Source organism: Ceratotherium simum, chromosome 2, assembly GCF_057802395.1.
Source record: "Ceratotherium simum simum isolate JZ-2026a chromosome 2, ASM5780239v1, whole genome shotgun sequence".
Classification (NCBI taxonomy): Eukaryota; Metazoa; Chordata; class Mammalia; order Perissodactyla; family Rhinocerotidae; genus Ceratotherium; species Ceratotherium simum.
Window position 1 is genome coordinate 50,260,814 of NC_141901.1, and position 25,885 is coordinate 50,286,698.

At 36.8% G+C, this 25,885-nt stretch overlaps 1 protein-coding gene across 4 annotated transcripts in view; it reads left to right on the forward strand.

The window, feature by feature from the left end:
- Positions 1-25,885, forward strand: part of GDAP2 (ganglioside induced differentiation associated protein 2) — a 70,882-nt gene that overhangs the window by 16,159 nt on the left and 28,838 nt on the right. For all 4 annotated transcript variants that reach the window (XM_087444764.1, XM_004420605.3, XM_087444771.1 and 1 more), the window contains 5 exons: positions 3,278-3,431; positions 3,852-3,940; positions 9,408-9,484; positions 16,068-16,227; positions 18,289-18,442. In XM_087444764.1, the coding sequence (XP_087300890.1) occupies positions 3,278-3,431; positions 3,852-3,940; positions 9,408-9,484; positions 16,068-16,227; positions 18,289-18,442 (634 nt within the window). The remainder of the gene's footprint in view (positions 1-3,277; positions 3,432-3,851; positions 3,941-9,407; positions 9,485-16,067; positions 16,228-18,288; positions 18,443-25,885) is intronic.

The following is a 25,885-nucleotide window of genomic DNA, read 5'->3' on the forward strand; positions in this document are numbered from 1 at the left end:
ATTCACCTGAGGTGCCATTTAGTTTGTTGCTTTATCCCTTATATTTCCTATAAACTGGAAGTTATATCTAATGGAATCAAGTTTGGCTAAAATATTTCTTAGGTGATGTTGTTTTGTGTACTTAATATTGTATCATATTAGAAGATATATAGAACCTGACTGACCCATTAGTGGACCATTACTGATACTGAGATGGCTCTCCAGATTAGAGTGATAACAGTTTGATCCTTCCGTTTGTAAGGTTCTGTTTTATCCTTGATGACTGAAAAGTAATCAATATGGTGTTATTTAGGCTTTATGAAGGTACAGTTCCCCATCATACATTCACATAATGGTTTTAGCAACAATTTATAGTCCTTTTCTGAATCAGTAATTTCATTAAGATTATAAAGTTATGTTTTTCTAAAATCTATCATTCCTTCCACTTTTACTAGCTGGCATTCTGCTGTAAAGTAGAGCCTTTCCTCGTTAACTGATATTCTGTGGTTACTTTGAATTATAGTTTCTGTTAGAGGGGCAGGATAAATGCTTGATTCTTTTAATTGCCATTTTTCAAAGTAAAGAATTGGTTTAATAGCTGCCTCAAATGGTGCCAAATGAGTTTTTGCTGGCTTTCTCTTTTTTGAGTATCATTTTGTGCTTGTAGTTTTTCATTAATTAATGTATGTAGTTCTAAAAGTCAAGGAATTTTATGTCAAAATGTATGAAGGAAAGCAACAGTCCTCTGCCTTTCCCTTTATTATCTCGATTCGTGTTCTTCAGGGGCAAATACTTTCAAGCCTTTTAAGTTCCTTGTCTTATTTATCTTCCATTTCCAAATAAGCTAAAACTGCCATATTGATTTTTTTCCTTGTTTTATTATCTGTTGATTTCTTATTGTGGAAATTAAAGATTAAACTCTCTTTCATCCACTCCCCTCTTTTACATGTACATACAACACTCACACATTTTCTTCCCCCTTTACCACCTTTCCAAATTGGCCTGTCAAATTTTTATTAAATCAATATTCAGTATTAACATTGTGACTGTATAAATATTGCTCGGAACTCATTAGAAAACAGATTAATATTCTTTTTGTACAGCTGCTTTTCCTCTAGGTTATTAATTTATTTAAATTTTCTATGTACCTATCATTGGTTCAATCTCAAACTTTTATGTATAATTATAAACCTCCCTTCAATAAAGTCACTTTTCTGTTTATCTTTCAGCTTCATTTTGTTCTTAAGAAAGTCCTTCCTAGAACCACTCATCCTCTCTAGAGTGCTCTCTATACCTGCTGCACGGTTGTCATCCTGAGAAATCCTTTTTTCTATTTAATGGATTGGAACTTCCCATTTCCTAGATCTTATGCCTTTCTCTTCTTTGATGTACTCCTTCACTTTTGTAAATAAATCTACCGGGAGATTTCTGAGAAGGGTGGAAGGAAGCAAAATTACCGAGATTTTACTTCTACCAAACTAATTGGTAGTTTGGTTGGAAATAGAATTCTAGGTTAGAAATCATTTTCCAGGTTTTTTAAGGCATTGTTCCGTTGTTTTCAGTTTTTATTATTGCTCTTGAAAAGTCAGATGCAATTCTTATTCCTGATCCTTTGTATGTTACTGTTTTCTTCTCTGGAAACCTTTTGATCTCATCTTTACTTCTGGTGTTCTCTTAATTTCACGGTGATGTGCCTTGGCGTGGTTTGGGTCTCCCGTGGGCCCTTTGAGTCTGGAAACTCATATCTTTGAGTTGCGGAAAATTTCTTGTTTCATTTCTTTAGTAATTTCCTTCCTTCTGTATTCTCTGTTCTTTCTTTGAAGAAATCCTATTGGCTGTTGTACCTCCTTGTTTAATCCTCCAATTTTCATTTCTCTTATCTCTTGTTTTCCATCTTTTTATTTTCTGAAAGATTTCCTGAACTTTAGCTTTAACCTGTCTGTTGAAGTTTTTATTACTGCTATCATATTTTTCACTTGACTATAGCAGTTTTATATATAAGTGCTTTTTCCTGTTCTCTGAATATTCCTTTTTTGTAACGTTCTGGTTTTGTTTCAGAGGTACTGTATCTTCTGTTATCTCTCTGAGAGTAGTAATCATGGTGTTGGGAGTTTTTTAAGTTTCCTTCCCTACATTGTCTATTTTTTGAGCGTTTGCTCTGCCCCTCTTTTGTTAGACACTTTCCTCACTTCCTGATGGTCCTTGAGTGCCAGCTGTGTTTAAGAGGGACGACCTGAGAAGCTAATGGGAAGCTTTGTGTGATGGGTAAGGGTTATTGTTTGGTGGGTCTTGAAGCAGATGATGAGCCAGGAGCCCTCTTGTTTTGTTGGGGAATGTCCCTCGTTTATCAGAATCTGTGGGTCTTTTGGTTTGGGCCTCTTAGTTTCTGGAAAGGAATCTTCCAGGAGTGTAAGCCTGGGTGTCTGTGTTTTGGAAGCCAATTAGGAGCAGAGATCTGGAGCTCTCACTGTTGAATATTACACTTTAACTAAATCCCCTCTTTTTAGGTGTGTGTAGGGTGCTGTCTAGAAACTCTCCAGTTCAGCATCTCCAGAATAAACCTTCCAGCTGCTGTGGTGGTAAAGACATCATCACCTTGCTGTGCTGGCTGAGAGAGGGCTTGTTGGAGATTTGACTGTTTTTATGCAGACTTTTAATCTCAGCCTCCTCTTTTTAGTCCCATTTCACGATAGCCTTTAGAAGTACTTAGGACCTCCAATTTCTGAGCCTTTTTAGTGTTCTATGATAGCAACAACAACATTAGTAGCTAATGTATGTTTGCACTTTGAATATATTAACTCACTTAATCCTATTAAGTAAGTACTACTATATCCTCTTTAAAGAGGAAATTGAGGCATAGAGAGACCAAGCACCTGCCCAAAGTGTCACAGCTGGGACATGGTAGACTCAGGATTTCAATCAAAGCAGGCTCTCTGAATCCGACACTGCCATTCAGTACAGACCAGCTTGCTTCATATTGGTTCCTCCATTTCCACAAGCAGTTAGGTTTTTCTGCTTTGCTAAATCAGTTACTTCTAGTCCATCAACTTTCTACCTTCCAAAATTTTGATGATGCTTATCTGCTTCATGTTCTCTTCCAGTCTCTTTATCTATGTTTTTGTAGCTATTGTATTGCTTCACTGTCTTTTTGGGAACAAAGACAATTGTTGGTGTTCAATCCATATTTTTAACTGAAATTTCTCAAAGTTCCTAATACTTTCTCTGTTTTATGCATTGTTTTGTGGTTGTTGTTGTTTTCTACTACCTCCATGACTCACATATGCCCCATTGTTCCTAGGTTGCCGGACAGGTGAAGCAAAATTGACGAAAGGATTTAATCTAGCTGCCCGGTTCATCATTCACACGGTGGGACCCAAATACAAGAACCGCTATCGCACAGCAGCTGAGAGCTCCCTGTACAGCTGCTACAGAAACGTACTTCAGCTGGCAAAGTACGGCTTACTCATTTCCTGGACATACCTTGCTGTACATTCTTAAAGACCTCAGTTTTAAAATGCAGCCTAACTATGGAAGTCAAATTTTGCGGGATTTAGATAGTTTAGGAGGACCTTGAAGATAGAATTAATTATCTTCTCAAACTCAGCAGAGTAAAAGGAATGGATTTGGGTGACTTCAAAATTTAACCTGTTCCCGTTTTACTCAATCTTTACTTGGATTATATTCCCCCAAATGGTGCAGTTAAATTATATCTTAATATAATTATTGAATGGTGCAATTGGGTTAACTATTATAGTGGATTTGTTGAAGGAGCAGGGAAGGAGAAGTTAAGCTGCATATTTTAATAGGTTACGTAGTATGTATATATTATGAATATTTGTATTGTAATTTTTGTTTTTTATGTTTCATTGCAGAGAACAGTCAATGTCTTCTGTTGGATTTTGTGTCATCAATTCTGCAAAACGAGGTTATCCTTTAGAGGATGCAACACACATAGCACTTCGTAAGTAAGAGAGGAGATGCTGTACATAAATTGACATAGCACTTCATAAGTAGGTTTGGGAATGCTGTACGTAAATTGAGCCTTAAAAGGTTTTTTTATCACTACGTAAATAGTGATGCCAGAGAAGATTTGTTGATTAACTGATGATCATGGCACCCTGGAGGGAAGTTTGTATACATTGACGAGTTGCAGAGCTCTCAGTTTGCTTTCCCAGGTTGATGTTTTTGTCCATTTGAATAAAGGCTTAGAAGACTTGCCTATTAAATTTGAAAACGATACGAAGCTAAGAAGTATGGCCAATGTGTTGGGTATTTGAATCATAGTTCAGAATAATCTTAACAGGCTGCAGCCACGAAGTCAAAACAGATTTTATAGTATCAGATTCATATAGCCATTTGCAGTTTAAACAGCAGATTTTACATGTGTTACTTGACTATAAAGCCCTGCATTTAGGTTGTTAAAAGTCTAGACTTGATCATTATGAGCCGAAATGTCATATATGTGATAGAAAAATATGATGTTCAGTTCGAGAGGGTCTATGATCTCACTGTATTACATGCAGGTTCAGACCACATGTAGAGTTTTGTATACAGATCTGGGTGTCGTGTCTCATGAGATGCTGACAAACTGGAGGGCACTTTGAAACATTAGTGGTATTACTCCTAAAGAAGAGCATGCTTTTAGCATATAGTGCCCATCTTCAGATATCTGAGAGTCTCATTATGGACTTATTCTATGCAGCATTTTTAGAGCAATGGTTCTTAACCTCTTTGGGAGTCATCATAAACTACGCTGAGCCTCTGATGAAAGAAAGCTGTGGATCTTTTCCCCAGAGGAATATATATACATATGGAATTTATATTTCAGAAGGCTTGCAGATTTTTGTAAGGATTGTAGCTAAGACCTCCAACTGTGGAAAGCAAGTCTTAAGACCAGGTGACAAGACAGGGGAGATTTTAGTCCCATTTGAGTTAGGACTATCTGTGGTAGAAAGGTGTTTTAAGTGAACTTTTTGTCCCTGGGAATGTTCATGCAGAGGCTAAATGACCATCTGTTGCAGATATTATAGAAAACATTCCTCATTTGAGAGGGAAACTATACTAGATGATCTTTAAGACCCCTTTCTATCTCTAGAATTTAAAGATGAGGAGCTGAAAGTCTTATATCCACTAAAAAATTACAAAGATGTTTTTTATTTTTATTTATTTATTAAAAAGATGTTTGAATGTATAAAATTATTATTATATAGTCTAGAATTTAGGGTGAGGGCTTGTTCAGTCTTAAATATCTTGTTTTAATAATAAGCTGTTTTTAAAACTAAGATTCAGTGTTACTGTTCAGGGATTTTATTGTAAATTTGTATGTTTTATAGTTACAGTTCATATTTATATACATTATATTAGACTGAGCTTCTTGAGGGGCAGAGAACTTATTTTTTCATCTTTGTATTTCCAATGCTTCTGTATGTCAAAAATGCTTTACATATGGTACTTGCTCAAGAAATACGTATTTTAAAAAGGAATAGGAACTCTCATTTTATTTCCTCAACAACCCTGTGTTTTAGGTAGTTATTCGTTTTACATAGAAAGAGGCTCAGAAATGTATCATGTTCTCAGGATTATGTAGACTTGGAACATATATCCAGGCCTGCTGACTCCCAGGTCTCGTAACCTTTCAGTTATACTAGAAAATTCGTTATGCGTGGGTTAGAACTGCTTCAGTGGGAAACTACTGTTAGAGGTAGCCTGCATGTATTCTGAATGATGCCTTTCCCAAGCAAAGTTTCTGCCCTTATGTAATTCTTCCTGACAAGGCTTTGGCAGGTCTTGACATCCTCTGATTCCCTCTAGCCCTTGCCCTGTCCTCTAATTCTTGACCTAAGCCACCTTTTATGTCTCCATTTCTTGTGAAATTAATCATATGGATTAGAATGTAGAGAGGCAGCATCATTTTGTAGAAAAAGCCTCTGAAAAGGTAGTCGAGAAGGCTGGTTTTTCGATCCAATTCTACCAGTCTAACTCTAGCTTTCTGGCCCCAGGTAAATCACTTGGTATAATACTATGAGAGGTGTCAGCTTTGAGCAGTAATTCCAGTAATAGCAGATAAAGATCAACAGTGGGTATAAGAGACTTTGATGAGGCATTTTCTAGGAATTTAGTTAGCAAAAAGGAAATATATAGCTCTTAAGGTGGACAAGTTAACATATATTTATAAGACCTATTTAATTTAATAACACCTTAAATCTAGTAGCAAACCTATAGCATCTTGTTGAAAAATACACATATACTCATAAACAATTGCACCCTTTGCTCGCATACTTTCTGAGCATTTGGGAAACAAATGGCTTGTACTCTTTTGTAGCATATATGGGCCAAGAACAAACCTAATGATATAACTCTTAAGTCCTTTGTACCCCAAAGCTTTCTTACGTGTTAAGCTATTGTTCAAATTTATTTCATTTGAAACCTAAGTAATACCTTCTTGATAGATATATCAAGACTATTTATCTTCTTTTTCTTAGTTCATGTGCAGTTCAGTTCTTCTCCAGAAGAAGCCTAAAGAAACATCTGCATTGAAAAAATTTATCAGGTTATTTATTCATTCGACAGAACTTTGAGTGGCTACTATGTGCTAGGCCATGTGCTGTATAGAAGAGGATACAGTGGTGAGAGAAAAGACGACGGTGTTTGTTCTTGTTGTGTTTCCAGGTTAGGAACTTTAATGTCCCAGATATCATTCTCACCAGTTAAAGGGTTTTCACTAAAAGTTAGGCACACAACATCCTGGTTGGTTGCAGAGAATAGTGCACAGATGAAACTTTGAAAAGAACAGTTTGGACTGCTAGTTAGTGTTAAAACCTTATAGCCATGACATGTTGTTTTTTTTTTTTTTTCTTTTTGCAGCATTGCTTTTCTGAATGAGCTCTGGTGAGGGAATTCAATATGGCTATTGTTTGGCATTGTATTTTGTCTTCCAAAGGAAATCCCACAATTACATACTGGGAAAGTGACGATTATGTATTCACATTAAAATTTGGTGTCAAAGTAAATAGAAGCAAATCCCTTTTTGAAAGTTGATTTTTAAAAAATTATTAAAGCAGAATAGAGGAAGAAATGAAAAATAAATTTGTTACCTAACAGAGGGATAATTATGAATATTTCTTCAGTCCTTCAACAAATGGGTCTACAGTATTAGGTTCTCAAGATATAGTAGTCAACAAGGCAGGCAATATTTAGATAACCAGAGACATAAAATGTTAATTCAGTTACTAGTTACTTTTGAGTTGATTGCTTGCCATATTCCTAAGATGTGCCAGGTCCTGGTGATATTAATGTAAAATATATTTGGCCTTCAAAAAGCTCATAGTCTAGCTATAAAATGCTGTGAGAAGTTCACAAATGGAGGCTGTTCAAACGATTATAGGAGAAGCACAAGAAAGGATGGAGTTCTACACAAAGGAGATAGCTTTTGACCACGTCTTTAAAAATGAGTAGAAGTTCACTAAAAGAAAGTGATGGTGAATGAGTGGTATTCTAGTCAAAGGTAACCATGCAAGCAGAGGTAGGGTAGCATAAAGTAAGTGGCGTGTTCTGAGTACAGAAAAAAAGCTGATTTGGCTAAAGTATGTGGGAGGAATAATTGGAAATAGGACCAAGGGGGCAAGGGTTAGTTGAGGTCAGAGTATAGAGAGCCATGTTAGGGACTTTGAAACTTAACTTGTAAATGGTGCAGAGCCGTCAGAAGTGTTTAGTGAGGAGAGTAACATAAGAGGATAACTTAGGCAACAGTGAATATGTAGACTTGGGAAAGAGAAACAAGAGGACAGTTGAGCTTATTGCCAAAGTCTTTGTAAGCATTGAGGGCCTGAGAGCAGAGGCTCTCAGAGGAAGAGAGAAAAGGAGAAGGAATGAATGTTATAAATAGCAGCAGTAGAATTTAAAGGACATGCTAACCCACTGAAAATGCAAGATGAAGGAAGAGGTGAAGGAAGTGTCAAAAAAATTTCGGATTCTATGGGCCGGCCCCGTGGCTTAGTGGTTAAGTGCACGCGCTCCGCTGCTGGCGGCCCGGGTTCGGATCCCCGGCGCGCACCGACGCACCGCTTCTCTGGCCATGCTGAGGCCGCGTCCCACATACAGCAACTAGAAGGATGTGCAGCTGTGACATACAACTATCTACTGGGGCTTTGGGGGGGTTGGAATTTAGGATTCTAGCTTGGATGAGTAACTGCATGTTGCTACATAAGTGAGGTAAAGAATACAGGTCTAGGAGCAGGTTTTGAGGGGAAAGGTCGAGGCCAGGTTTGGACCTGTTGGGGTCAGATTTGGGCATGTTGAGTTTGAGGTCTCTGGGTTATCTGGGCAGATATACCCAGTGGGCAGTAGGGAATTCAGGTCTTTTGTTCAGAAAACAGAATATAAAGATCTGGGAGCCATCAGCATTTGGGGTGGTACCTAACCAGCAAATTAGTGAGCATTAGTGAGCTGAAGTGTGTATACATATATATATGTGTGTGTGTGTGTGTGTATATATATGTATGTATATATATCAAGAAAATAAATGTGGAGGACAGTCCCTGGAGGACAACATTTTTAAAACGTGGGGCCCAGACACTTAGGACTAAAGCTAGAGAGATCTCTAGTAAGTTAGGGACTGAGAAAGGCCATTAGGAAGTTGATAGAGAAGAAGTGGGATAACAGAAATTAAGAAAAAAATAATTCAACTTTGTTTTGATGAGATTTTGACAGAGACGAAGAGCTGAGTAGGACATCTAATACTGTAACTGAATGAATGGAAAGACGCTTGTGCTAGATCATTCTGGTCAGAGAGAGAGGCGCCTGGGAATAAAAAGAATGTGCTGGGTGAGGGAGAATTGTCTGGAGTCAGCATCGTCTGTGGCCAGGCGCTGCTCTCAACACTGGCGATAAAGCAGGAAATAAAGGAAAGCTCTTGTTGTTGTGGAGCTTTCATTCTAGTGGATGGGGTGGGAAGGGCAGGGAAGATGTACAAGAAACAAGAAACTCCACAAAGTGGCTGTAGTAGTTTGCTCCACAAAAAGCAAATCAGGGAAGGGTTTTGACATAGGGTAGTCTGGGCGGGCTTCACTGATAAGGTGTCATTGAGCAGAGACCTGAAGGAAATGAGGAGTGATCCATTACAAAAATAAAACTTTGAAGAGTGTGATTTTTCTTCACCCATAAGTAAAGTCTTTTTTTTTTTTTAATTTTATTTATTTATTTTTTTCCCCCAAAGCCCCAGTAGATAGTTGTACATCATAGTTGCACGTCCTTCTAGTTGCTGTATGTGGGACGCGGCCTCAGCATGGCCAGAGAAACGGTGCGTAGGTGTGCACCCGGGATCCGAACCCGGGCCGCCAGCAGCGGAGCGCGAGCACTCAACCGCTCAGCCACAGGGCTGGCCCAGTAAAGTCTTATCTATTGAATAATCTTTCTGTTCTTTTCCTTAGGCACTGTAAGGAGATTCCTAGAGATTCATGGGGAGACCATTGAAAAAGTAGTATTTGCCGTCTCTGAACTTGAAGAGGTATTTTGCTAATTATGTTGCACTGTTTAAATCTTACTTTTACTTGTAAGTGTTTGCCTTTGTCTCATTATTTACTGAATTGCCAGGAGGCAATTACTAATTATCTGTGTATATATTTGGCAGTGGTGCTTACCATCATTTGTTGAAAAAGACTCTATGTTAAAGACTAAAAACAAGTCAAGAAGGAGATTTTGTTCATATTTTTTTACTGCTAAACCATTGTCACTTAATGAAATCTTAAAGTGGAGTTGTTCTGCTTTGCTCCCTGTGTTAGCTCTCAAGGCATCATCTTATAACCTAAATACTGGGTGCCTGGCAGCATAACCACTGCTGTGCTGGAAAAGCTTTGGGGTCTACCTGACCTGGAGACAGGTGACGGCCTAGCCAAATGACTGACATTAAGTTGTGAGGTTTATGTTTTGTTGTATGTAGTTAGGTTTAGTATGTTTCAATTTGATTTAGCGCCATTTTAGAACATTCTTTTTTCTTTTTTAAATTTTATTAAGCTTAGTTTTAGTGTGCTCTCTCCAGTTTAGTTTGTATTATTTCCCAGTTTTGTGTCCATGGGCAAGTTAGTTAACCTCTCTGTGCTTTGATAGAATAGGAATACTAATAGTACTTATATCACAGGAGTTTTATGATAAATGAGTTAATACATGTGAAATATCCATGCCAAGTATATATAGCCACATACATGATATATGAATACTTTTGAATTTGCTAAAATAAGACACATTTACTTTGTTTGCTGTCTCTTCTTGTTTCACCTGGTTTATCTATTCATTCTTTCAGTGACCTTTTATTGAGTGTCTAGCATTTATCGGGTTTACTATACTAGGTCCTGAGAATACTTGAGTGAACAAATCATGATCATTGTCCTCAAGGAACCCATTGTCTATTGGTGGAGGCAGACAATTCAGATAAATTATGATAATTGTGCATTATTTTATGCATTAAATTATGATAATAATTGCATTAATGGAGGTATGGGAAGGATAGAAACACATAATTCCAGCCTGGCATAGGGTCCAGAAATACTTCTCATAGGAGGTGATATGGGTTAAATGGATTCAACTCCATTTAAGTTGAAATCATTGTAAAAGGTGAATAAGATTTACCAAGGGAGGAGCAAGTGGCAATAGTCATACAAGCATCAGCAAAGGCATATAAGTAGGAAATAACATAAAGGGTGTAGTGTTGCTGTTACATAAAATGTGAGGCTGGGAGTGGCAAAAGTGAAAGCTAGGCAGGAGCAAGATCACTCAAGGCCTTGTGTCTCATGCTCTGGAAATTAGACTCCATCAGTTATGCATTGGAGAAACATAGAAGAGCTTTAAGCAGACAATGATGTGGTCTAATTTCTGTGTTAGTTGTGTGGAGGATGATTTGGAAGGAGAAAGACTGGTGGCAAGAAGAGATAAGAGGTGGTTGTGGTATTCTAAGTGAGAAACAATCAGGCCTGAACAAGAACACTGGTGGTATTAAAATTTTAAAAAATATTTAGTAAACAAATTCAGCTGGAGTTCATGGTCATAAATATGTAGGGGAAAAGAGAGAGGGAAGTTAAGGATGACTCCTAGGTTTCTGGCTTGGAAGACTAGATAGTGATGCCACCAAGAAGAGAGCAAGGAGAAAGTGGAAAAAGTTTTGGATAGAGGAGGAGAGGAGATGAAGACTAATTTTGTTTTGAACATGTTGAATCGTAGTGGATCAGTGGAGTGTGGAGACAGATGATCAGCAAGCCATTGTGCATATCAGTCTAAAGCTGAGGAGCGAAGTCTGGGCTAGAGATTTGGCCATTGCCATAGAATAGAATACCAAATAAGATATGGTTCCCGCACTCGGGGACTTTGCAGGCTGATCACAAGACAGCCAGATAAAGGCAATCCTGCAGTGTGGCAAATGCTGTGCGAGGAGTGTACATCACAGTGCTATGGCAGTATATCAGGGAACCTAACCCAGACCCAGGGGGACAGAAAAATTCTTTACCCTTAGCATACCTGAGTAAAATAGTCATTAACGTTTGTTGTCTTTGTCCCATGGACTCTTTTTTTTAAGTCATTTATGAATAATTTATTGAAGAATAAAGGGATAATGAAAAACAGTTTTATTAGGCATTTCAATAAGAATTTAAAGATAACCAGTCTCTTTGTATCAAGTAAATTTTGTTGCACAAACATCACAAAGGTGAAAGAATACTGTCATACATCCTTTTAGGAAAATGATGTTCCAGGTTATTATCACAAAATATTGCATGGTCAGCTCCTTCTTGTTGAATGACTAAGTGAATAAAGATGCCAAATTTCCACTTTGTCCTTAGAAATATATTGTTAGCTCATAAGTTCTTGAATTTGAGAAAATTAATCTAGAATATTGTCATCTCAGTGTCTGAGATTTCACTTTATGTGATCCATCTGATCATCATCATTAAAGTGCTACTGTCTGGCTCTTTGCATTTGTCTTTGATTCATATAATAATTTTGAAATGTCTTTGTTCAGTTGTCTTCTCTATGCTATTATGGGCTGAAAATGAAAAATTCTGAATTCTCAACTCTGCCCAGTGAAAGTTAAAAACAGACTACACACAAGAAAAGGAAACTACTGACCAATATTATGAATAGAGATGCACAAATCCTTAACAAATATTAGCAAGCTGAATCCAACAACATATAAAAGAATTATATACCATCACCAAGTGGGATTTATTCCAAGAATATAAGGTTGGTTCAACATACAAAAATCAGTCAATGTAATGCACTATATTAATAGAACTAAGGATAAAACTATGTGATCATCTCAGTAGATGCAGAAGAAACATTGGACAAAATCCAACACCCTTTCATGATAAAAACACTCAGCAAACTAGAACTAGAAGGGAACCTCCTCAACGTGATAAAGGGCATGTATGAAAAATGCCTAACTTATACTTAAAAGTGAAATACTGAAAGCTGTCTACCTAAGATCAGGAACAAGACAAGATATCCACTCTCACCAATTCTATTCAGCATTGTGGAGGTACTAGGAAGGGCATTTAGGCAAGAAAAAGAAATAAAAAACACCCAGATTGGAAAGAAAGAAAGAAAACTCTCTCTACAATCATGCACTGCATAGTGACATTTCGGTCAACGATGGACCACATATATGACGGTGGTCCCATAAGATTAGTACCATGTAGCCAAGGTGTGTCTGAGCTATACCATCTAGGTTTGTGTAAGTACACTCTGTGATGTTCACACAATGACAAAATTGTCTAATGACTCCTTTCTCAGAACGTATCCCTGTCGTTAAGCGACACATGACTGTATTCACAGATGACGTGATCTTGTATATAGAAAATCTCAAGAAGTCCACAAAACTGTTAGAACTAATAGAGTTCATCAGGGTTACAGGACAGAAGATCAGTATACAAAAATTATGTTTCTACACACTAGCAATGAACAATTTGAAAATGAAATTAAGAAAATAATTCCGTTTACAATAGCATGAAAAAGAATCACATATTTAAGACAAAATTTAAAAAAAGAAAATTAAGACTTGTACATTGAAAGCTACAAAATATATTTGAAAGAAATTTTGAAAGACCTACATAAATGGAAAGGTATCCCTGTTCATGGATTGGAAGACTCAATGTTGTTAAGATGGCAGTATTGCCCTAATTGTTCTACAGATTCAGTGAAATACGTATCAAAATCCCTACTGACTTTTTTGTAGAAATTGACAAATTGATCCTAAATTTCACATGGATGTGCAAGGGACCCAGAATAGTCAAAACAATTTTGGGAAAAAAGAACAAAGTTGGAGGATTCACACTTAATGTATTTCAAAACTTACTACAAAGATACAGTAATCTAGACTATGTGGTACTGGCATAAGAATAAACATATAGATCAATGGAATAGAATTTTTGACAGAGTTGCCAGGGCAATTCAATGGAGAAAGAATAGTCTTACCAACAAATAGTATTGGAGCAACTGGATATCCACATGCAAAAGAATGAGGTTGGACCTTTACTTCATACCATACACAAAAATTAACTCACAGTTGATCTTGGACCTAGGTTTAAGAGCTAAAACTATAAAACTGTTAGAAGAAAGCATAGGTATAAATCTTCATGACCTTGAATTAGGCAGTGGTTTCTTAGATATGACCCTAAAGCAGAAGAAGCCAAAATAAATATAGATAAATTGGTCACTCTTATAATTCAACAATAGAAAGACAGCCCAATTAAAAAATGGGTAAAAGTTTATATTTACCCAAATGAATTGAAGACCTGTGTCCACACAAAAACCTACACAAGGATATTTATAGCAGCTTTATTCATATTTGCCAAAACTTGGAAGAAGCCAAGATGTCCTTCAGTAGGTGAATGGATAAACAAACTGTGGTACATCCCAATAATGGAATGTTATTCAATGCTAAAAATAAATGAGCTATTAAACCATAAAAAGATATGGAAGGACCTTAAATGCATATTACTAAGTGAAAGAAGCTAATCTAAATAGGCTACATACTGTATGATTCCAACTATATGACATTCTGGAAAAGGCAAAACTATGAAGACAGTAAAAAATCAGGGATTGGAGTCGGGGAGGGATGAATAGACAGAGCACAGAGGATTTTTAGGGCTGTGAAAATACTCTGTATGATACTATATTGGTGGATATATGTCATTATAAATTTATTCAAACCCATAGAATGTACAACACCAAGAGTGAACCCTAATGTAGACTAAGGGTGATTATGATGTGTCAGTGTTGGCTCATCAATTGTAACAAATGTACCACTCTGGTGGGGGATGTTGATAATGAGGGAGGCTCTGCATGTGTAGGGGCTGGAAGTATATGAGAAATCTCTGTAGCTTGTCAGTTTTCTTGTAAACCATAAACTGCTCTAAAAAAACGTCTTTTTAAAAAATTGGCCAAGTTTTAAATAGATGTTTTCTCAGAGAAGATATACAAATCACCAATAAGCACATGAAAAGATGCTCCACAACATTAACCATTAGAGAACTGCAAATCAAAATCACAGTGAGCTACTACTTCACACCCACTAGTATGGCTGTAATTACCAAGAGAGGCAATAACAAGTGTTGGTGAGGATGTAGAGAAATTGAAACTCTCATACATAGCTAGGGATACAACTGCTTTGGAAAACAGTCTGGCTACTCCTCAACAAGTTAAACAGAGATTCCACTCTTAGGTATATGCAGAAGAGAAGTGAAAACATATGTCCACGCAGAAACTTGTACACGAATATTCATATAAGCACTATTTATAATAGCCAAAAAGTAGAAACAACCCAAATGTCATTAACTGATGAACTGATAAACAAAATGTGGTGTATACACACAATGGAATATTACTGAGCCATAAAAAGGAATGGAGTACTGATACATGATACAACGTGGATGAACCTTGAACACATGCTAAGTGAAAGAAGTCAGACACAGAAGGCTACATACTGTATGCCATTTTTATGAAATGTCCAGGAAAGGCAAATCCATACAGACAGAAGGTAGATTAGTGGTTCCTAGGGGCTGGGGAGGGAGAAATGGGGAATAACCTAGCTAATGAGGATAGATTTTCTTTTTGGGGTGATGAAAATGTTCTGAAATTAGATAGTGGTGATGATTCCACAGCTTTGTGAATGTACTAAAAACTGGAATAGTATACTTTAAAAGGGTGAATTTTATGGTAAGTGAATTATATCTCAGTTTTTAAAGCAAAACTATAAAGATGCTGTCTCTAGTCTTCTTATATACCTACCTTACTTACTTCTGTATATGAAAGATGATGCGAAATTGCGGGTGACACAATAAGAAAACTGATGGATAATGATTTTATTGTCCTTCTAGGGAACTCCATCATTCTTTTGATTTCTTATTCTAGTTTAGTCTTTTTTAGTATAGTTGGGAATAATTGATGAGTAACAATAAAATAATTCCTAGGATAATAAGAAAGCAAAATGCTTCAAGATATAAGAAGAATAAGAGTGCTAAATGCCTATAATGTATCATGGATTTATAAATGAGTCCAATGGACCAACCTGTATGAAAATTATAAGATAAAATGAGTTTTATTCTATTTTTTAAGGTAAAATTTATCTTTGTTCTTTGGAAAACCTCAAAGAAAGAATAAAAGTCATGAAATAGCAATCCTTCATACATAGTTAGAACTGTTAAAAAAAAAAACCTCAAAAACTAAACCTGGGTTGAATGGACTCTGATGGCACACTGAGGCTTGGGGAGTTAGCATCTGAGCTGAATCTTGAATGACAAATACCGTTAGTAAGGTAAAGGAAGAAGATGGGGACAGGAGTGGCAGGACTTACACCTTCCAAGTTCAGTGACCTGGAATTGCCAGGATGGGAATTGTGTTTAACTTGACTAGCTAACAACATCCTTATCTTTAACACGAGAACTGATTGAGGGTCCCAGATAGCATCCAGTCCGAGCTCAGAAGTGGTAAGGTCTTTATTCTCGATGGAGGCTGTCTTCACAGTGTATAGAACAGCACTAAGCACTGCTGATGCCTGCTTCATTACTTCATTATTTTTCCCAGAATGTCTTGCTTTTCTGACACAGGCTACTTACCAAAAGCTGCTACCTCTGTACTTCCCAAGATCGTTAAAGGAGGAGAGTCGATCATTGCCATACCTACCTGCAGATATTGGAAATGCAGAAGGGGAGCCTGTGGTACCTGAACGACAGATTAGAATAAGTGAAAAGCCTGGTGCCCCAGAGGGTGAGTTCGATCTTTCTTAATTTCCCTCTTAAGGAAGCAAGGGGACTGACTGATAAAACACCAGCCACCAAAGAAGTAGGAAGTTCAGCTTGACCTTTGGGAAGTTCTCTATTAGTGTGACACTTAAGATCAAGATCAACTGAGATGTTTTCAGGTTCTTATTCTTGTTAAGATTTATTCTTTAAATTAAAAAAAAAATTATATGTTATGTCAAGTCTGTGTTAGGCAGTAGAGATTCAGAGCGGGTATAACAACATTCTCACCCTCATGAAACTTATAGTTTCATGCACGACACTGTTGAGACAGTAGTCACATACATTATCATCCAAAATTTTCAACAGCTTCAGCAATGTCTTCTAAAAGCTGTACCTAAGATTAAATACTAAGACAAGAATACTATAACCATTTTTTTTGTTTCTTTATGTTACATACTCATGTAGATTGAAGCAATGGTAGAGCACTGCAGGATGGGAGCCCTTCTGAATCTGTTCTGTATGACAGCTTGTGCTGATCTTCATGGGTACATGTTAAGGTTGTAAATCCCTTCTATGGAGACAGGCCTCATGAGCTTCAGTGCTGGAACTTGATCTCAAAATTCAGTAGCTTAGAAATTACTGTGAGATTCCTACTGTGAACACTTTTAAATGAGAATCAAGTTAAAATCTGTAGAAGGCTACTCATCACCAGTACACAGACGTACATCTAACGGAGGGAATTATAAATGGTGCGGCGTCAGGAGATGTCTGTGAACCAAGCTTTGCTGCAGGAATGCCCATGTACTTTAGGAAGCCTCCAATAGAGTACCCCCGTGAAATAGGCCCAGAGTCATTTGGAAATCCTCATAATTGTGATCACCACGATAGAATATAATTTTTCCTAAATTCATAAAATGCATTTTATAGGACAAGGAGTAAGGAATAGCAAAACCAGTTTAAGATGGCAGTGCTGGGCAGTGGATGAGACTGACTCTTTAGCCAAAAAGTTCCCTTCTATTGACCATTCTCAAAGAGTCCTTGATTTGCACCTGTATCTCAAAAAATATTGTTACCTCATAGAAAGAGGCCTTAGTGTTCATAAATATTTTCAAATAGAATGTTAAGTCTATTAAAATAGTTGTAAAATCGTCTTTACTCAAGGAATTGAAAGAAGATTCATTCATGGGTATTTTTTAATAAAGCTGTTGGCCTGTCGCAGTTTGAAGAACAATGAGGTAGATGTGAGGAAGTCCCAGCTGGATGGCCCATCAGGCTGGGCTTCAAGTGGTGTCATTGCCTTGGGAAGCTCCCCATGGTTCAAGGGTTTTTTTTTTTCCCTTTCTTTAAAAAAAATTTTTTTTTGTTCTAACAGATACGATAAGGGAGTGAGGAACACACTAAGAGATGATCATTCCCAAGGGACTGGGTTCTACTAGCCAAACATAAGATGATCATATGAATAAATCAGCAAGTCAACTCATTAACTTGTAGTGAGAACTATAACTCTTATGGACCAGAATGATTATGTAGGCACGACCAGCGTGGAAAACCGGGATGCCAAATTGGCATCAAAACATATGTTAGTGAATGTGGATCAGACCCTGCCATCCTAGTCCATCCATCTTCCTTCAGGGGTTACCTGACAATATGTGCCAGTCGCTCAAATGCTCCCTCTTTATGCAGTTCTGGATAAATGACCCCAAACATGTGTTCCTTATATTTCTCTTTTGTTAGCTGCTGTGCTCCAGTCCATCTTTAAACCCGCATGCAGTGTCGTTACTTCTATCATTTTGCTCATGATTTGCTCATGATTACATTCTGCTTTTCCTAAGGTTACACCCAGGTCACCTTGATTTGATTTCACGTATTCCTAGAACTTCTGTCACACGTGGACAAGTGGTTTCTTTCATTATTTTAGTTCTTCAAATGCCTGAATCTGATTTCAGTTTCATTCTCAAAAAATAACCCTCACCCCAGTCTTTGGAGTTACCTCACAGTCATCCCTATTGCAGCATTCACAATCTATTTGTAGCATTTACTGTCAAGTTTCATCATAAGCTCTCTGTTAATAATATTTTTGTTACAGACAACCACGAAGAGGATGAAGGCTTGGGCGTTGATCTCTCTTTCATTGGCTCTCATGCTTTTGCTCGAATGGAAGGAGATATTGATAAGCAAAGAAGACTGATCCTTCAGGGGCAGTTATCAGAGGCAGCCCTGCAGAAGCAGCATCAAAGAAAGTAAGGCAAACCCCTTTCGCCTGATGGGCATGTAAAGATAGGAGAGACAAGAAAGGGCCTTACATCTGCTAAATCACCTACATATGATGTGTTCTAATTTATTCTTCATGGCAATCTAGTGAGGAAGATATTGTCCCCATTTTGTAGATGCAGAGACTCAAAGTTAAAGGATTTACCAGTGGTCACAGTTAACATGTGATTAAGCCACTGTTCAGATGATGTCTGATTTCAGGGCTCCTGCTCTTTCTGTAGTGCCTCTGGCTGAGTGACGTTATATTCTAGAGGTAGAAACTAGGGAAAGGGAAAGTCCGAGTTACAAAATTTTTACTTAACTTTAATATATTTATAATTAAAGCATAATCTACAGTTTTATTAAATTTAAAAGAGTTTTATTTCTCCCTGACTTCCCAAGGACCTTATAAGGCCATTCCATTTTTTTCAGATGTTTTCTAAAGCAATTCTGAATAAATCCGTTTAAAACATAAAGAAAAGCAGCTTTTGTACTTCTGGGTATGCTTTTCCAAGGATTAACAGTCGTTGTAGAGCTAGCTACTTTTCAAAAAATTTTAAATGAATGAAAACATCATAAACTATAAATGGTTAATATTATCGATTGTCTTATAGGGTTGGTTGAGGGGGTAACATCTCATAGTGTTGTTGTGAGCGTTAAATAAGATGATGTAATGAGCTCAGCACAGCACCTGGTACTTAGCAAGCTCTTAAAATTGGTCACTGCCGTTCTCTTCAATACTGAGCGAATCATGGTCTGTTTTACCTGTGAGCTTTGGTACCTGCCATCCCTTTGACTGGAATACTCTCATCCTTCAGTTCCTGCCCATTCTCCAGGTTTCAGCTTAGAAGCAATTGCCTCTGGAAACTTATCTCCCTGGAGCTAAGTTGGAATAGATGGAATGGAAGTCTGGAATAGATGCCTTCTCCTGTATGTTTTTTTCATGCCCTGTACTTAACCAAAGCCCAGCATAGCATTTATCACACTGTATGGTAATGATGTGTGGTTGTTGTTGGTCTCCATCTGTAAAGTGGGAGTTGGACTAGATGATCTCTGGAGTCCCGTACAGGATTAGAATTTTGTGTCTCCTGAGTTTCTAGTCTTCACTTTATTTTGATTCTATTTTTATAAATAAAGCAAATTAACCACTAGGGGGCACCAATGAACAGCTTTTTCCAAAGGCAGTCATAATCAGATGATAGCTGCAGTGGTTTCTAAACCATGTGTGACCATGTGTAAGAATCATCTGGCAAACGTTTTTCTTTAAATACAGTGACTGGGCTCTCACTCACCTGACTGGGACTTTGGCATCTATATATATTTTAAAACTTTTTTACGTCATGGTTCATGCATTGCTAGCTTTGGGTATCTCTTTTGGTCTAGGGCAGTGATTCTCAAACTGTTTGGCCTCGGATCCCCTTTGCACTCTTAAAAATTGTTGAGGACCCCAGAGAGCTTTTGTTTACCTGGGTTATACCGACCAATATTTATCATATGAGAAATTTTGTATTAATTCATTTAAAAATAACCCATGGTGTTTTTGCAAAAAATAGCTATTTAAAAAAAGTGAGAAGAATGGCACCGTTTTACATTTTTGCAAGTCTTCTAACATTTGACTTAATAGAAGACAGCTGGATTCTCATATCAGCATTCAAACTGTTGCAATAAGTTGTTTTGGGTGAAGTATATGAAGAAATTCAACCTCACTCCGATACATAGTTGGAAAAGGGAGGAATGTTTTCATAGCCTTTGCAAATAATTGGGGGTATTCTTCTTTGATATTATATCATAACTCAGTAAGTGGTAGTTTCTTAAAGTTTAATTGTAATGTGGAGTCTCAAACATATCCATGAATTTTTGTATTGTTATATTAAAATGTGTTGTTCTATCTTGCACTTTGAATAGATTTATAATAGGAATTTATAGCATAAATTTATAACGTGATGCATTGGTCTTTTGGAAAATATTGATTCACTGAGTTATTCAGATATTCCAAATATTGACACATTTCATTACACAATATCAGAAAATTATATTTGTTAAAATCACCACTGATCTCCTCAGAAAAGTCTTTAAGTGTTAGGAACTAGAAGCTGCTGGTGATGGATACAAATTTTCCAAAATTTTGTATATTTTTTTAAAGCTCCAGTTTTATCATTGGCAACAGATACTCTTGGTTGTTTTTCTTGAAACGACAGGGTCACTTTGTTTTTGAGAAAACATCTGCCACATACTCGTGTTGAATAACCATAGTTTGTCTGCCAGTCATTCTTTGAAGAAAAATGGTGTGCCATGAAAAAAGGCAACTAGTTCAGCTTGGAAGTCAAACACACATTACTTTTCTTCAAGACAGCCTCATACTTTGGTATGCAGAACTGCTTTATGTGTTCCTCCCATTTTGTGACACATTAATATTTATAAAGATGTGTTCCCAAGGGTTGATATAATAAAATGAATAATTTTTACTTCCTCATCAAAGACAATCTTAAATGAAACTGGCTTTCTTTTCCTGTATTTGGCAATGGAGAACACAATGACTACCAGTACAGTGTGGTGCTTCTGCCTTGATTCATGCTAAGACACCAGGAGTTGCGCCCAGAAGTTGCTTTTGCACCATGAGTGTGCAAACATCAACACAATGAAAAAGGCAAATGATATTTCAGTATTATCATGAAAATAATTTTGACCTTGCAAACCCCCTGAAAAAGTCTTGGGACTGTGGACCACACTTTGAGAACCACTGGTCTGTGGTCTCTCACCAGTACTTTTAGTTGAAAGAAATTTTGGTAATCATCTGATACAGTTTTCCAAAGTGGAGCACACAGACTATAAGCATTAGAGGGGTGCTTGCTAAAAATTTGGACGCCCTGCACTAAACTTCCTGAATCAGAACCTCTGTGGGAAGGGCTCAGGAATCTTCCTTCTGAAGTTTTTTAGATGGTTCTTTTGTGCCCTAAATCACTGATCTAGTCTGACCCCTTTACTTTACAGAGAGTAAGTTGATCCCCAAGAGTGGCTTGCCCAGATTACAGCTAATTGAGGAGGAGCCTTCAAAGTGGCTGCTGCAGCACATCTCCCTTCTCTAGCGCCGTCTTCAGCCCACTTACACAAACCAGCTGGAGAAGCTGGGGAAGGACTAGTCTTTTTGTACTCATATATAAAGAACTGCACTGTTACCACCTTTCTCACATCAGTCACCCTCCTCTTCTCTCCTCTCCTCTCCTCTCCTCTCCTCTCCTCTCCTCTCACACCCCACCACATACCTTTTTCATTTCTCCATGGGTGGTAAAGATAATCTGGAATTTTTTATGTTTGTGTTTGGACTTGATACTTGTCTGTCTGTCTCTCTCTCTTTTTAATGAGATTTGTTTCACTTAATAATGGCTAGTTCAAGCCAGTATTAAAATGAATCTGTGTTCACTGGGTCCATGCTTTTGGAAAGGAGTCCTCAGCAAAGGGGTAGGTTCTAGGAAGGAATAGGAATACAGCATGTAAAGCATTGTCCTTCTTATTGGTAGAAGGTCTTAATATTGAGATTCAAATTTGTTAGAGTTACCTTCAGACGTCAGGGATATGTTCTGAACAACAGTTATTTTGTTGTGCGCATCCAATCAACACATAGTTGCAGACTTGGAGAACAGCACAGCCTGTGGCTCCCAAAGCCTGAACTAAGAAACAAAGGCTTGGTATCTCTGCCACTCAGTTCACTTGAGTGATAAGCTACATCTGGATCAAAAGATTTTCAGATTTCCCATTTATGTGCCCAGTGTCTGTGATAATTAAAGATGAGGTCTTGTCTTCTATCTATATTGCAGAATAATTCAGGGTAATAACAGCAGGTCAAAAGTGTGGTCCAGGGTACCTGAGACCCTTTCAGGGGGCCTGTGAGACTAATATTAATTTTATAATGTTACTAAGACTGTTTGTGCTTTTCATGCTCTTTCTCACAGTGTTCAATGAAGTTTTCCAGAGGCCGCTTAACTTGTGATATTGCAGTAGATCAAATGCAGAAGGAGATGTGAGAATCCAGCAGAAATTAAAGAGATTTGCAAAAATGTGAAAGAGTGTGACTCTTGCCCCTAAATGTAGCTTTTTTCATAAAAACTTATGTTCACATAATAGGTTTTTTATTGTTTTTAATTAATAAATAATTATTTAAAAATTTTTTCTGTTTTTATTTCTAATATGGTAAATATTGGTCGAGAGAACTGACATAAATAAAAGGTCTTTAGGGTCCGCAATAATTTTAAAAAACATAAAAGGGTCCTAATCAAAAAGTTTGAGAATTGATGACTAATTGTTAGGTGTTTATGACATAACTGAGCTGTAAGTCACCTGCATACTCTGCCTCATGCTAAAGATTTAAGATTGCAGGTCATAGTTTTTAAAATTTATTTCTCTTACTCTTTTTAAATCAGGTCTTTATTTATACATATTGAGTCTGGTTCTGTTGATTATGTTAGTTGATCGCAAATGATAAATTTTTTTATCTCTGAGGAAGTAAATAGGTCTTTAGTTAGTAATATCTTTTTGAAAGCCTTCAATTCTTCCTTCAGTAATGGAACTAAAGGTCACATGGATTGGCTGCAGGGTTAGATCGTTCCTTTCATAGCATTGTCTTGCCACATCAGTATCTCTGTGCAATATCTGAAAAAATTAGACATGTTGTCTAATTCTTGATTAATATTTCCAGGTCTTCTATCCAGTTGCGACACTGATTTGGGTGTATCATAAGATAGAATTTGGATTACTTACAAAAATTAGGAAGCAAACTAGATATTCTTTTTCAAAGTTATAGCTTTTAAAACTCTTAAAATTATTTTACACTTTTTTTCTTTTTCGTTAGTGTTCTTTGGTTGGCTTAAGATACAATTGCCTTTACCTCTTATGTCATTTCTCACAGTAAAAACTTTATCTTATTCTTTATTAAGTATTTATTGAGCCCTTACTAATGTCCCAGGTGTTGTGCTAGAGATGTAATCAAATGACATGCAAGATAGATATAGCTATCTCGTGGAGCTCCTCATGGAGCTTAGGGTCTTGCAGAGGAGAGAAATGTTAAACTAATTCTGATAGGAACAATTTATTTAAATTACAGGGTGCAGTAAGAGTATACAACAAGGGTCTTAACCAAGGCTAGTGTGGGGCAATTGCATGAAGTCAGGAAAAGCTTCTGTTAATTCCAAAGCCAAAGTTTTCCCTGGGCCATTGGTTGTACACCAGTGGGTTAGTTAATGGTCTTTGAAGAGTCATTTAGCTTAAATTTTCTTCATCATTCAACCTTTGGCTGTGTGGGTGGCTAGTAATTGATTAACTGGAAGAAATTTCCTTATGTTAACTTTGTGAGGACAACATCTAACCTAGTTGATTGCAGCCTATTGAGAAATTATCTATTCAGTTTTTCTACCTTTAGAGCACTGTAGTAGCTACTTTTGCTGCCATTATGACATATTTTGTATGACCATTTTCCCATGATTGTTGTATTTTACCCATCTGGTGTTAGAAATTTGTTTATTTAAAATAAGCTCTGGAAAAACCAGAAACTATTTTGAGTTGATATTTTCCTTTTTTGGCTTTCATTTTGATTGTTGGATTGGGATGAAAGATTGCACGTCTCTATTGAAATAAAACACAGAAACCACAGCAAAAAATGAGGTGCAGCTTATAAGAGATATGATGAAAAATTTAAAATATTCTTTGAATAAATGAGGGAAACAAGGAAAGCATTGTTTCTCTATTGGATGAGGAGATAAAGCTAATATCTTTTGCTTTTATTCCCTCCTGCCAAATTCGGATTTTTTAAAAAGAAAATGTGACTAGATAATCAAATCAAACTTACGCAATCTATAATGGGAATGGAGGAGACTTAATTAGAATAAAGAAACCAGATGAAAATTGCAGTCATGAGTTCTTGCATTAGAATTCGTCCCAAGGTCCTTAGAAACTGGAACAGCACCTGTACCAGTGTCTTAGCAGTGATTCTAAAGCTTTTTTGAATCATTGAATCATAAAGCCTTTAAGAATCTGATGTAAGCTATAAACCTTCTCCCTCATATGGATTTTGCCAACCAAAATCTATCCTAGGATCTCAAATTGTTCATCACAGAGCAAGGTTAAAAACATTTAGAGTTTATACTATCTCTGAGTTCACACCATGGACTAAATCATCTAAAAAACATTTTAGATAGTTAAAGACTTAAATTAAAAAAAAAAAAAAATTAAAACTCATGGAAGAAGTTATAGGTTAGTATCTTTCATACCCTGGAGAAAGGATAGGTTTCTTAAACAAGATATAAAAAGCATTGACTATAAAAGAAAAAATAGTTTTGACTATATTAAAATTAAGAACTTTAGAAAGTGGAGCAATGAAGCTTATATGAAAAGCAAGTTACAGACTGGGAGTATCCACAGTACACATAACTGCCAAATGATTAGTGTCAAGAATAAATTAAGAACTCCTACAAATAATTGAGAAAAGAACCAACAGCCCAATAGAAAAATGGACAAACAATATGAACAGGCATCTCGCAGAAGAGGAAAACATGGTCAGTAAACATGAACAGGATCTCAACGACCAGAGAAATGAATAACATTTCAAACCCAATTGATTGGCAAAAGTTAAAACATCTGCTAATACCAAGTGTTGAAGAGGACATGGATTCAAGGATCTCCTATTCATTGCTTGTAGAAGTATAAATTGTTACAACACTTTGGAAAAGGTTTGGCCTTTTCTCCTAAAACTGAACATACCCTATAGCCTTTCCACTTCTAGATGTCTACCCAAGAGAAATCACACACACGAATACCAGGAGATGCGTAAAATGAGTTGATCATAGTACTATTCACAGTAGCAAAAACTAGGAATAGCCCAAGTGCCCATCAGAAAAAAGCTATAGTTTTCTTATAGTATAAATACATTATATATAGTAGTTAAAATAAATGAACAACATTGACACCCAACGATATAGATCAGTCTTAGCAATATAATAAGTCAAAAAAAGTAACGCCCAAAAGATTACATACAGCATGGTAAGCTTTTTTCTTTTTTGAATTGTTAAAAAAAACAAAAAAATTTTTAGGAATACATATAGATGAATTAAAACGATATAAAAAAGAAAGCAAGAAAACGATGAACCTGAGATTCCAGATGATGGGTGGGGAGAGGCAGGGGCTAAAATTGGAGGGGAGTGACCATGTTTATTGTGAGAGTGCTAACTTCTTTTGGGTGGTAGGTTCTGGAGTGCTTATTACTTCATTAAAAATAACTAATTAGATAACCAGTTTTTTAAAGAGAACCATGCATGTACCGGTGATGAAAGTGTTTGGAACCAACGGTGATTAATTCTGTTTTGTGCACCTAAGTTCCAGTTTAAAAAAAATTTTTTTCATAGTTACTGAGGAACTGTCCTAAAGATTTGCTGGACACATAGAGG